At 44.5% G+C, this 14,643-nt stretch overlaps 1 protein-coding gene and 1 non-coding gene across 2 annotated transcripts in view; one reads left to right on the forward strand and one right to left on the reverse strand.

Moving 5' to 3' along the window:
- Positions 1–13,164, reverse strand: part of ADSS2 (adenylosuccinate synthase 2) — a 39,708-nt gene extending 26,544 nt beyond the window's left edge. The window contains exon 1 of the mRNA XM_070401423.1: positions 12,921–13,164. Within this exon, the coding sequence (XP_070257524.1) occupies positions 12,921–13,103 (183 nt within the window). The 5' untranslated portion in view covers positions 13,104–13,164. The remainder of the gene's footprint in view (positions 1–12,920) is intronic.
- Positions 13,165–13,666: 502 nt separating this feature from the next.
- Positions 13,667–13,799, forward strand: LOC138999395 (small nucleolar RNA SNORA42/SNORA80 family). Its single transcript, XR_011469385.1, has one exon. It is a non-coding gene; the product is annotated as a small nucleolar RNA SNORA42/SNORA80 family (small nucleolar RNA).
- The last annotated feature ends 844 nt before the right edge of the window (positions 13,800–14,643 follow it).

Raw genomic sequence — 14,643 nt, forward strand, 5'->3', positions numbered from 1 at the left:
CTGAGAGGCCGGCAAGTTAGGCGGGGAACGTTGGAGTCCACAGTCACTGGAGCAAGCAAGCCTCCCTGTTTGCTTCAGTGCATGGCTGCCGGCCGCCATCTTGGCTGACAGTTAATTTGCATATACTCACTGATTAGCCAATGAAAAGGGTAGCGGTCGTACGCTAATTACCATGTTTCTCTTTTGTTAGTGTAGACAGAAGAAGATTGTCTTATTCCATGTTTACAAACGTGAGCAAACTATATACACCTGGGCGGCTTGTTTTATTTTGGAGCAATCTTAGAGCTAATTCCATAACTTTGCAAACAGAACTGTCTCATTCTTTTAACAGCTGCACTGTACCGTACTCCTTTTTATAGGGACACATAATTCATTAAATTTGTCTCATAACAGAGACATTCAGGTTGTTTGCAATCTTTTGTCATTTTGCATAATGTTACAATACACTTCCCAGTATATACTTTATTATTTCACACTTGTGTAAGTTTATCACCAATACTGATAGAAGACTCCTAAAACATGTATTACATGCCAAAAGGACATATTGGTCTGTTCAATTTTTCTTTAGTGCCCAGAAAAATGATAATTTGCTATTACAATTATTTAATTCTAAATTAGTATAAATCACTAAATTTAATAAATGCTTACGAAATTGTTATAAAGTATTAGTAAGTTTGAGACAATCAATGAAAAATTATTATTTAAATTAAAACCAGCTCTTAAAAAAATCTATCATTTGCTTAATATAAAAAACAAACTACTCTGTAATTTTTGGAGTAGAGGAGTAGACCTTAAAAGAAAGCCTACTAATTTACACAAATCATTTTTACAGATATTAATACAATCATTTGGTGAAACAGTGACTAACTCGGAAGTACACAGTGGTCTTGTTGCATAACCAAAACCTACTCTCTGAGATAATATTTTACAAAAACAGGCAGTACTGATGGCAACAACCATAATGGAGAGATGATGGCTGAAATGTGTGTGTGTTTGAGGCAGGAGGCTGGGATTGGTGTGACAGATGACTTTACGGGGATACGCTGGTTTAATTCTTTAAGTTCTCCCAAATTGACAGGTGGTGGTTTAGGCTGGAAAAGTTCAGCTGCACAAGGCTTGAAATCACATTTTAATTAACAGCTTGCTCACTCAAACATTAACCAACAGTTTTCAATAACCCATGTCTTATTAAGGATAACTATGGAGTCTTAATCTCATTTAAATTCTGCTTAAGTATGAAAATATGGTTATATTTACCCCAGATTATCCTAGTAAGGAGCTAGGGGAGAAAGTGTCAGGCTTGTCAGATAAGTCTCCCTGGTCACAGAGCCCTATGGGGACGGTGAGTGTGGTAGCTTCTAACCATGAGGCACAGGCTGTGCAGAAAGGGTGCTCAGTGGAGCTGAGTGTGAGCTGCTCACAGGAGCTCCTGACAAGGGAATCTTCACAGGAGCTTCCTGACCAGGGAATCTGCATATATTAGCAGGTAGCAAGCCCACCAAGAATTACAAGGGCAGCTGCTCTGAACTGCATGTACGTTCCCACGTTTGTGACGGAACTCCTTTTCTTTCACACGGGCAAGTCTATATAGTGTGCACCGGCGTATGTAGCGAGGATACATTCATTTAATCATGTCTAACGATTCTCCTTAGTTAGCACTGGGAGGCCACACAGTACTATATAAATGATGGGAGATGAGTATTTTTTGTTCTGTTTTTAACAGAGATGCACTATTCCTTACGCATTCCAAAATTTCCCCAAGCCAAACTTGGTAAATCAACCCCCAGATATAGTATTCATCATATATATTCATATTAATAGTTACTTGTAACTATCTCTTGCTGCTTTGCTAAATTCCCAAAGCACTAAGAACCCAGTTCCTCATGTAGCATTTAACAAACACTTCTTAATCAAAGCTGTGTTTTCCATTATTTAACCAAATTTTAAAAACAACATAGAAAATGTTCAGTTAACTGTTAAACGAAGAAGGGCCTCAAAGGCTCTAAGGTTCAGTCCCCCTTCTTCCCACCCTTACTCTTTGCAAATCACCCCTCTGGCCGAGCCATTAGATCCAGCAGGGAAACCTGACCCCAGCCTGGGCCAATCCAGCTCCCCTCTCTTGGGCACTGAATTTTGAATAGAGAAGAAGGCACTTAGGAGTTAGAGGCGCCAGTCACCTAAGGGCACATCCTAGAGAACGGCCTCCAGTTCCAACTGTTGACCCCAGAGCTGCCTTTGTCTGGGGCGACTCTGAGGCTGGGCCATCCTGCTCTTCTTTCAAACAAACCATTTTGCTTAAGACCAGCTCTTTCCATTGTTTGAAAACAAAAAATCCAAATGACTGACAGAACAAACTCATTTCGACAGAGTATGCAGACAGCTGGCTCTTTAAGTTCACATCTTTCACTAAAGATAAATACATATAAAAAGGATTAACTCCTACCCTTTATCAGTTTCCCACACTTCTAAACTTGAATATTTATGCTGTCCAGAACAAGACTCCTGGTACTGCAGAACACAGGGATGATTTCTGTACTGTTGCCAGCCTTCCCAGGCATGCTTTTGCTGCCCCATTTGATTTGAAGCTTGCAGACGTCAGAAGACAAGTGTTTTTGAAATTATTTTTCGTGGCTCCAAAGAACCAGAGGCTGTCAAGTCCAACTGTGGAGCAGAAGTTTAGATCCAGAAGTGTTGTTATGTGTAGGTTTCTAACTAAGAAGCTCCAAAGGTCCAGGGGAGATTTAAAAAAAAAAAAAAGAATGGTTTGGAAGGGAATAAAATAACCTTAGTCTGCAAAAGTGCCTTCTAATCCTGAACTCCGTTTGCTATTAGGTCTTTCTCATCCCAAAATCACCAACTCACTTCCGGCCCTAATGTGTTATGAGCCTGAAACAATGGTCTCTTTGCAGCAACAGTGGAGGCTCCGTGTCGAACACTCATGCCTGTTATGCTCAGATTCCAAGATCCCCAAAGACCAGACTGGGAGCCAGTTCGATGCAAAAGCAGAAGGTTCTTTTATTGGGGGCTAGCCAACCCGACTCCGCCTCAGGCCAGCCCAGCGACCAGGAGCAGAGTGCTCCCGCGTGGAAAAAAACCGGCTTTAATAGGGGGGTGGAGCGAGGGGATTGTGGGCCCTGCCGATTGGCCAGGCGTAAGCCGGGTCTTGTTACACAGGATGTGGTCATACCTATGGCGCGCACTTCCCTTGATTGTCATTGGTTAGTTTAAAATCCCGGGCGTGGCCAGCAGAGGCCTGGGCTTCTGGGAAGAAGGCCACACGTGGCCCCAACATGGAGGATACAGGCAAGATGGAGGGCATAGCCCTCGCCCTTTCAATGCCCACGGCCCAGAGGCACTTCTCAGGCCTCGAAAACAGTCAGCGTGTCTTCTCTTTTCCTTTCGCTCTGGATACAGGGGCACTGTGCTGGAATCAAGCCGCTCAAAGTGAACATCAGTCAATAAGTCCATGTTAGCCTGGTACTGGCATCAAAACAGATCAATGAAACAGAGTAGAGAGCCCAGAAATAAACCCACGCCTATATGGTCAATTAATATTTGACAAATGAGGCAAGAACATGCAATGAAGTAAAGACACTCGTCAATAAATGGTGCTGGGAATATTGGACAGATGCATGCAAAAACAACCGAACCTAGACTACCTCCTTACACCAATATACAGAATAAGCTCAGAATGGATTAAAGACTTAAATGTAAGACTCAAAACCATAAAACTACTAGAAGAAAACTTAGGTAGTAAAATCTCTGACATTTCTCTTAGCGATATTTTTTCTGATATATCTCCTCAGGCAAAGGAAACAAAAGAAAAATAAATGGGATCAAACTAAAACGTTTTTGCACAGCAAAGGAAACCATTGGCAAATGAAAAGAAAACCTACAAAATAGGAGAGTACATTTGGCAATGATACATCTAATAAAGAGGTTAGTTAATATCAAAAATTTAAAAAGAACTCATACTACTCAACACAAAAACAATCCAATTTAAAAATCATATGAGGACCTGAATAGACACCTCTCTAAAGAGGACACACAGCCCTAGCCGGTTTGGCTCAGTGGATAGAGCATGGGCTTGTGGACTAAAGGGTCCCGGGTTCAATTCCCGGTCAGGGCACATATCTGGGTTGGGGGCTCAATCCCTAGTAGGGGGCATGCAGGAGGCAGCCAATCGGTGATTCTCATCATCAATGTTTCTCTCTCTCTCCCTCTCCCTTCCTCTCTGAAATCAATAAAAATATATATTTTTTAAAAAGAGGACATACAGCCCTAACTGATTTGGCTCAGTGGATAGAGCATCGGCCTACAGACTCAAGGGTCCCAGGTTTGATTCCAGTCAAGGGCATGTACCTTGGTTGCGGGCACATCCCCAGTGCGGGAGGCAGCTGATCAATGTTTCTCTCTCATCGATGTTTCTAACTCTCTATCCCCCTCCCTTCCTCTCTGTAAAAAAATCAATAAAATATATATATATTTTTTTTTTTTTAAAAAAGAGGACATATTTCCGAGACGACCAAGATGGCGGCGTAGGTAAACACCAGAGATTGCTGCCGCAAACAACCATTTCAAAAATACAACTAAAAGACGGAACAGACATCACCCAGAACCACAGGAAGGCTGGCTGAGGAGAGACTCTTCAACTAGAAGGAAAGAGAACAGCATACCAAGGCTCAGAGGAGGCGCAGTGTGGAAAATACAAAGGTACCGAGGTGCGCGCGCAAAGCAGGCTGGTGGCTGAGGGCGCAGTTGTCGTTTTCAATCAGGAGGGAGTCTCAGACTCTGAGCTCCAGATCTGGGTGAGTCTCTAGGGACTCAGACTCAAACGGGAGAAGCGGGATTGTCTGGCATCAGTTGGAACGTGAGGGCAGCTTTCTCTCCGAGGTTTGCAGCGGTTGTTGGGGTTCTGAGAAGCAGAGCCTCTGGGAACGGGACCAAGAGCAGCCATAACTGCTCTCTCCGCCCCCCCTGTTGATCCCGCCCCGCCCAAGCCCTGAGCAGAGCCATTTGCCGGATACCCTCGGGCAAAGGCTAGATTAGCACCTCCCTAGAGGGCAGAAGTTCTCCCACTGCATATACAGCTGATTCTCACAGCCAGTTGGCCTGGAGGTCAAATCCCCCCCAGTATTACCTACAACAATCAAGGCTTAACTAGAACAAGACTGCGCACAAAGACCACTAGGGGGTGCACCAAGAAAGCATAAAAAATGCGGAGACAAAAAAACATGACAGAAATGGAGGATATAGAGCTAAAAAACGCAATTTTGAGGGCTTGCAATAATGTGCTACAAGCTGCCAATAAACTTGATGAGAGCCTCACGAAATCTAATGAGACCCTCGATGCTGTGATAAAGAACCAACTAGAAATTAAGCATACACTGACTGAAATAAAGAATATTATACAGACACCCAACAGCAGACCAGAGGAGCGCAAGAATCAAGTCAAAGATTTGAAATGCGAAGAACCGAGAAACACCCAACCAGAAAAGCAAAATGAAAAAAGAACCCAAAAATACGAAGATAGTGTAAGGAGCCTCTGAGACAGCTTCAAGCGTACAAACATCAGAATTATAGGGGTGCCAGAAGATGAGAGACAGCAAGATATTGAAAACCTATTTGAAGAAATAATGGCAGAAAACTTCCCCCACCTGGTGAAAGAAATGGACTTACAGGTCCAAGAAGTGCAGAGAACCCCAAACAAAAGGAATCCAAAGAGGACCACACCAAGACATATCGTAATTAAAATGCCAAGAGTAAAAGACAAAGAGAGAATCTTAAAAGCAGCAAGAGAAAGAGACTCAATTACCTACAAGGGAATACCCATACGACTGTCAGCTGATTTCTCAACAGAAACTTTGCAGGCCAGAAGGGAGTGGCAAGAAATATTCAAAGTGATGAATACCAAGAACCTACAACCAAGATTACTTTATCCAGCAAAGCTACCATTCAGAATTGAAGGTCAGATAAAGAGCTTCACAGATAAGGAAAAGCTAAAGGGGTTCATCACCACTAAACCAGTATTATACGAAATGCTGAAAGGTATCCTTTAACAAAAAGGAAGAAGAAAAAGGTAAAGATACAAATTATGAACAACAAACATGCATCTATCAACAAGTGAATCTAAGAATCAAGTGAATAAATAATCTGATGTACAGAATGAACTGGTGATTATAATGAATCAGGGACATAGAAAGGGAATGGACTGACTATTCTTGGGGGGGAAAGGGGAGTGGGAGATGCGGGAAAGAGACTGGACAAAAATCGTGCACCTATGGATGAGGACAGTGGGTGGGGAATGAGGGCGGAGGGTGGGGCGGGAACTGGGAGGAGAGGAGTTATGGGGGGAAAAAAAAAGGAGGAACAAATGTAATCTGAACAATAAAGATTTAATTAAAAAAAAAAAGAAAGTTGGTAAACAATGATAAAAAGAAAAAAAAAAAGAGGACATACAGATGGCCAATCACTTGGCCAAAAATTGTGGAATGTAAAGAACAAAATGAACAAACAAAATTGAAACAAATTCATAGACACAGGGGGTTGGGGAACTGGCTGAAAGAGTAAAGGGATTAAGAGACACAAATTGGTAGTTACAAATAGTCCTGGGGATGTGAGTAAAGTATAGGAAACACAGCCAACAATATTGCAATAACTACGTCAGGTGCCAGTTGGAGAACTAGAAATATCAAGGGCAACACTATGTAATGTATACGATTATCTAACCACTAAGCTGTACACCTGAATACAAAATAAACTGAAAGAATATTTTTTAAAAAAGGAACATGCACTCCAATAGGGCAATAAAATATATCCAATGTTGGTACTTGCTTCGGCAGCACACACTAGTATACTATAAAATATATATCTACAATAATAAAAGTGTAATATGCTAATTAGACCAGACATCCTTCCAGATGACCTTCCGGATGAAGCCAGGGCTGCGAGGGAAGCCTGGTCTCAGGTGCCAGAGGGAAGCCGGTGCTGGCAGCAAGGGGAAGGAAGGCCTACTCTTGCACGAACTTTGTGCATCGGGCCTCTAATAGATATCTCCAATATTGGACATAAAAAAAGAAGTCAGAGTTTTTCCTATAATCCACTATGGATCATAACAGAGAGCAGCAAAGCCTCAAACCCCATGCCTTTGAACTATTCCAGCAACCAAAAAAAGGTTCTATTTCTTGCCTAGTCTTCAAGCTTCTTGGGAACCCAACCATCTTTCGAGTCACTGTGCTGCTTTCTTAGTAAAAACTGTAACACCTGTGTTTCTTTCAGATTAAACATTTCACTGTTGCCAAAGCTAAAAGACTTGTCAACCCACAGCAACAAAGTAATTATAAGGATGACTTCTCTTTTGTGAAAACATTCATATAATTGCAATTAGCTTTTGATTTCAAAGTAGAGCAGGTTAAGTTACTACCAGTAAGTTGATCAAATTAAACTATTCAACAGTAACCAGACACACTAGGTAGGAACACATATACAGGGTATCTGAATTTCTTTTCAGCAAAGACATCCAAGTGCACTGCTCATTATCTTTTAAAGGCTTAGGATATACCCTTCACCTTACAGTTACATACACAGGTAAATGTCACACATGATAAAATTCTCAGGTACCTGTATTCTATACCTTAAATTACCATTATAAAACCATTTCTCACAATGAAAGTGGAAAGAGGCATTTTAAGTTCCTAATTAAGAAGCTTGAGACTCTACGTACCAAACTCTATTTAAACCCTTATAGAACGAGGGTCAGAGATGATCAAGGTCATGGGTAGGAGGATCAGACATACAACCCCAAACTGCATAAACCAATCGTGCCATGCAACTTTGTAAATGCTTGATAAAAACTCATTGCATTTATGAATATAAGTGTCAAGTCAAAAAAGTTTTCTCTCACAAATAAAATCCTTCCTTTAAAAAGGTTTTAAAAAGTTTGATAAGAGACAAAAATGTAATTAAAAGTTGGTTCAATGTAAAGTACCACCCCATTTGGGAGCCAGTGTAGCCATGGGAACTGTCCTCCATTTGCTGTTCCTTTCAATTGCCTTGACCAGGCAACACTGAATTCCTCAAAGTCCCTTTTCCCACTGATAAATTCTAACAATTACCAACCTACTTCTTAGTATCCACACTGATATTTAGTGTTCGCACTACATCCACTCTATCTAATATTTAGTGTCAAAATCTGACATAGTCCCCAAAGGGTAATACAACTACATTTGTATCCAGTTACAGTAAGTAAGCTATTCAGTATCTATCAGTTTACCAGTTCATTCTAGATTTGTTCTAGGCAACACTTTTTCCTAGAGATACTTGAAACTATCCACGTAACCCACCCATTCCCACCAAAACTTAAAAAACAAGTAATATTGGTTAGACACCACTGAGATGATCCCATACAACTTAAAATTTTATGCCTTAAAAGTAGAGATGATGGTATATTAAAATAGCTTAAGTAGCAAACAACTTTAGAATATCCACATTGACCAAACTTGAAGATCTTCTGCCCTCAGCAGAGAAAAACTATTTTACTAGAATTGCACGGCATTCAACTGATATATGCTGAGGAAAATACTCTAAAAAGAAATATCAGTTACCTATATTCTCATTGAGACAAGAGATAAGACTTTAATATAAACTATTAAAGCCTCTGAACATAATGGTACCATGTCAAAAATATTAGTTCAAATACTAAGTTCATCCAAAAAAATGCTGGTGATTCCACCTTAAACTCATTCTAATAGTCAGTGAAATTGTCCAGGGAGTGTTAAGATAATTTACAGGCCGGGGTGAGACTAATGATTGGGGTGATCCAGTCACCCACCAAATGTTGAGTGTTTACTGCCTCTCTGCCTCACACCGTACTCGGGGCAATGGAAGACAACAATCTTCTTTTTGAGAAAACTACATCCTAGTAGGGAAAGCACAGTAATCCAAGAAAGCAAGTGTTAACCAAGTATACAAAAACAACAACTGGTATACCCTTATGTACCTGGGCAATACTATAAACGATGTGTATAAAAGGCAACCCTGAGAGGAGACACAGACAGCAATTATAAATCTGGAAGAATGGTTTTCCTTAAATGCTAATTCTCTACCATCTCCAAGATAATGGGCAGGGGTTTGGGAAACAGTCATTTTAGCTGTAGTAGGTCAAGGCATTCGATAACACTTACGTTGTTCTCCTTTCCTATTGTTCTGAGTCTGTTTGCTGCTGGTGTGTCTTTTCTACTCCTTTACCACCTATTAATAGCTGGTTTCAGAGCCTTCGGCGGATACTAGCCTCTAGCTACAAATTAACAGTTTTTCCATTGAGTGTTTGTTTATGGCCAAGTTTTTTTATATACCAAGTAACAGGATAGACTGTCCCTTTATAATTAATTTTAGTTAATATTTTCCCTTTATATTAACTTTTTAGCCCTGGGGGGAAACACAAAGAGAAAAATGTTCCAGCCGACCCTGATTACAGGCAACGTCATGTCTGTCACGTATCCGGGGCTGCGAAGCTTGCTTTCTCCAAGAACAATAAACAAGCCCTTGCTGAAGGCTGGTATAAACGACAATAGTTAAAGTTTTCTCTGTGGTTTCTATGCAACATGAAGGAATTGCAGTATCAGTTTACTTAGGTGGGACAGCGGCAATAAGCTTCCTAACAAAACTACTTTTGTGCGGCCAGAAAGAGGCTGTCCTATTCCCTTACTTTGACCCTTTGGAAAAGCCTGTGGTAGCAGCCTCTCCATCCCCACCCTGGCAATCCTGGTTTCCGTAAGTTGTCCACTAGATCAGCGGTCGCCAACCTTTCAGACCTCATGGACTACCAGTGGTCCCCGGGCCACCGGTTGGCGACCGCTGCACTAGATTATATGCTCCATGTGGGCACAATCCCCGCCCTTTTCAGCTTTTCCCCTACCACCCAACATCAAGTCATCTTCTGTCACCATATACTAGTATTTGGCCCCTTTACCCTTACCACCTCCCCACCCCTTTCCCTGGTAATCACCATGCTGTTATCTGTCTGCTATGAGTTTCAGTTTTATGTCCCACATTTGAGTGAAATCATATGGTTCTTAGCTTTTTCTGACTTATTTCATTTAGCATAATATTCTCAAGGTCCAGCATGTTGTCACCAATGGAAGTATTTCATCTTTTCTTATGGCTGAGTAGTATCCCACAGTATAGATGGACCACATCTTCTTTATCCAAACATCTATTGAAGGACACTTGGCCACTGTGCATAATGCTGCAATGAACATAGGGGTGCATATATCAAGAATACCTACCAAGTTATAATAATTCCTTACAAATCCTGCATCTGAAATATAGGCCTTAAGTGTTATGATGATAAAAATGCCACTGGCTTTGCATCCATTCTTTCCAAAAATGAAAAACATAGTTTTTTTTAAATATATTTTTACTGATTTCAGAAAAGGAGAGAGAGATATAAACATCAATGATGAGAATCACTAACCAACAAGCTGCCTCCTGCACACCCTGCCACTAGGGATGGAGCCCGCAACCCAGGCATGTGCCCTGCCTGGGAATTGAACCATGACCTGGTTCAGAGATCAATGCTCAACCACTGAACCTCATTAGCTGGGCCCGTTTTTCTTTTATAAACTATATTTTATATTGAAAGAAATTCCTTCTTTTATGGTTCCATTGTTGAAACATGGATACATTATGTACATACCACTTCTGAAGAAACAATCTGTACAAAATTTGAGTTTATGGGATGAATATCACACGCAAAAAATATTAAATTCTAACAAAGTATGTATTTTCAACAATCCACAAAACTTGAATCATCAAACAAGGCAACCCAAGCTCAAAACATGAGCTCTTAAAGGACACTGTAAGAATATAAAGATTTGAGAATTATGGAAGGAAGGTAGCAAGTTAAAAGTTTGCAGGTGAGGCAAGCCTGTCTAACAAGTCTGCTCATCTGTTTCTCCTCTGACTGCAGCTCACCTTGCAAAGCCACACTTGGCATCTTGTCAATCACTTCCCTCCAGACCTTCCCAGGACAACAGAGCAGACTGGTCCAGGACCTCCTTCAAGCCTGCTTTCACAGCAACCCATCTACAAACTAATGCTACTATTAAAATTGGAGATCTTCTCTAGTAAATGTTATAATGATACCACTCCCAAAACCTTCTTACCAGTTACATAATGTAGCTCAACCTGAGTACAACCATTTCCAGATAGGAAGATGGCCAGGAGTGAGTGCAGGAGCCAACAGGCCTGGGCTCCTTCTTTCTACCCAGCAAGGTATGTATTCCCATACTTCTTCCCCAACAGCACGGCCAGATCTGGTCTGAAGACAAAAGGAAGTGAAGGCTGGGCTCCTGGAGCAACTCCAAGGCAGTGTGAGGCAGCAGTTCAATGCCAACACCTTCAGGAGTGTTAGTGAGAAGGGCTGTGTGCTGCCAGGGGGCTGGAGGAGCAGAATGGAGGGAGAGGTGATGCTGGTGCTGGTGCGAATACTAAGAGCCAATTGGGCAACTATCTTCGCTGAGGAATGGCCAGGGTGGATTTCTGCACGCAAAAAACAAAACAAAACATAAAACAGCCCTGGCTGGTTTGGCTCAGTGGATAGAGTGTCAGCCTGAGGACTAACGGGTCCCAAGTTCGATTCCCCAGGGTTGCGAGCTGGATCCCCAGTAGGGGGCGTGCCGGAGGCAGCCAATCAACGATTCCCTCTCATCGTTGATGTTTCTATCTCTCTCCCATCCTATCTGAAATCAATAAAATAAAATAAAAAGTATTTTAAAAAAAACACACAACAAAAACTACAGGATAAGTCAGAATGATGGTACCAAGCTTTTTTACTGCCTTGTTTCTGCATGCTCAAATGCTTTTTATTCACTTTTAGGTGGAGAGCTTCCAGTCAAGGGGGCCTACTCACTTGTCGGAACACACACAACATGGCATCAACACACTGTGCCATGTATGTTCATGAAGAAGAAATACTCTGCGAACCAAACAGGCTTCAAACATCACATTTGCAATCTGTTTTTGAAACGGGCTATTGCTCAACTCTCTCGAATCTTGAAATCGGCAACAGTAACCTAGGAGCCTTGACAGAGGCCTAGCCTCTGGGCAGCTTCGAAAAAGCAACACGACCAATAGGAAGAGAGCTTCCACCGAAAAACCACGTGCCTCTCAGGAGGAAGTCCCTTCTCACCATCCCGTTTCCCCACAGTTGACTTTCAGGGTCAGGGCGACAATGTAAATATTTCTAAACACCAGTGTGGACACCCTGCATTTACTTGCGTCACTCGTGGAAGAGCTGGGATTCCGTCCTCGGGGACCCACACTTGAAAACAGTCTCCCCTTTAATATGAACACACAGAGTCTGGAGCCAAACAACGGGGCCATTCAACGGTCCACGGCCCAGCGGACGCGAGGAGGCCGAGATCCGCCAGCGCCCGGCCTGCAGGTGGGGGCAAGGGCGAGCCTGCATTTCGGGGCATCTCGGAACATCCACTCCCACCTGATCCCGAGTGGGTGGGTGGCTGGGTGATGGATGGGAAGGAGGGTGCCGGCCAGTCCCTCCGCCGGGAGTCAGGAGCAGGCCTCGGGCGGCAGGTCCTCCAACTCGCCCCGCATCCATCCCCGCGCCGGCCCCGGTCCTGGGCTGAGAACCGGTGCCCAGGCCGGAACCCGCCGCCCCGCCCGGCATCGCGCATCTCTCCGCGGCTCCCGGCAAACCGCATGTTCCTCCAGGGTCACCCCAACCCCGCAACCCCAGACCCCAGGTCCGGGGGTCTCGGACCTCCCGCCATGTATCCAGGGCGCCGCAGCTCACGGCGAGAGGAGGGGAGCTCAAGGTGACACCCGGTTTTGGAGACAGGCTCCGGGTGGCGGGCTCGACCTCCCGGGCCCGGCTGCCCGTCGGAGCCCGGGCGCCTCACCTGGCAGCGGCACACGATGTCCGCGTCCTGCGCCAGCAGATCCACCACCTTCCCTTTGCCTTCGTCGCCCCACTGCGCGCCGAGCACCACCGTCACCCGGTTCCCTCCGGGCCGCGCCCGGGGCCGGCCGCAGTCGCCGTTGGGCAGGGAGGATGCTGCCGGGTGGGTCTCGGCCAACGCCATGGCTCCAGCGACGCGAGGAGAGCCCGAGGGAGAAGCGGACCGCAGCGAGTGCGCGAACGGAACTGCTCTGCAGCCCGGAGCCACATGCAGAGGAAGCGGCAGCCAGCGGCGGCCCCGCCCCGGCCCCGCCCCCGCCGGGCCGCCCCCTCCACCCAGGCCCCACCCGGCTGCCGGCCAAAGCCCGCTCAAGGGGGGACCATGACTGCCCCGCTCAGGCCGGCAGTGGCAGCTCCGCCTGGAGGGAGAGGCCCTGATGGCCGCAACCGCCGTCGCCCGGAATCGAAGCCACGCCCCTTCCAGGGCCGGGCGCGCCATTCTCCGGCCAACCGGAGACCGGAAGCGGCAGGGGCGGGGCTGAGAGCGCGCGCCAGCCTCAACGCCCCGCCTACCCTCCCTGGCTCCGGCTTTTCAAACTGGAGGGCACGGAGGTACGTGCTCCAGCGTCGGACTACAACTCCCGGCATGCAACGCTCTGAGCTGAAGGGACCTGTGCTGGTACCGGAGTGTCTGCCCTGTGTAGGTTTCCGTCTCTGAAAACATTCAATTTTAAATTATTTTTTAATTCATGGGTTTGCATTTATGGCACGCCCGACCCCCTGAGTCTCTCACAGTGGCTCATGCCAGAGGAACTGTGGCCTTGAACCATTGCCTGACTCCTGCCCGTAGGCGGCAGGCACTGAAGCGGGTTGCACGGTGAGGGGAAAAAATTATTTTTTAATTACTTGTTTTTATTAAGGGATGAGGTTGTGTGCAAAACAAAAAGGGTGGAACTTCATAATATAAATGGGTTGGGATGGGAACGTATAGGTTTCGAATTGGAAAGTAGAGGACTAGGGGTAAGAACAGAGATGGGGCAGGGATGGAATAGGGCCAACTCAAAAGTAAAGCAATAAGATAGAGAATGTTAGACCTGAAAATCTGGGGATCAAGTAGAGTCCTAGCCCTTCTCATTTTACACTTTAGTAACACAGGCTCAGGGAGGAGGAGTGTATTACCGATGTCAGATAGTATATGCCAGATACTATGATGCACTTAGCTCTTTTAATTCCCACAACCATCCGAGGTAGGTGATACTATCTTATCCTTATTTTACAGGATTTGAAAGTTAACTTGTTCTAACCAAGGGCTTAATTGCTATCTAAGCAGCCTGAGTCCACAACCCAGCCCTTTTGTGTATATTCCACTCCTGTTAGTGTTTCAGATGTCGCTAGATTCCAGAGTATATATCTCCTGCGGAATATCTTCCACCTGCAACACAAATTAACTATGACATAGGATTCTGACATAAAGTTGCTGGGCCCAGCAGCAGGCATGGCTCAGTGGTTGAGCATTGACCTATGAACCAGGAGGTCAGCGTTCAATTCCTGGTTAGGGCACATGCCTGGGTTGTGGGCTCGATGATCCTCAGTGTGGGGCGTGCAGGAGGCAGCTGATTAATGATTCTCTCTCATCATTTATGTTTCTATCTCCCTATGTCTCTGTCCCTCTGTGAAATCAAGAAAAATATATTTTAAAATGAATAAAGCTGTTTCGGGGAAAA

This window comes from Myotis yumanensis, unplaced genomic scaffold (assembly GCF_028538775.1).
Source record: "Myotis yumanensis isolate MYYU_CA2020_CCGP unplaced genomic scaffold, mMyoYum1.0.hap1 SCAF_22, whole genome shotgun sequence".
Taxonomy (NCBI): domain Eukaryota; kingdom Metazoa; phylum Chordata; class Mammalia; order Chiroptera; family Vespertilionidae; genus Myotis; species Myotis yumanensis.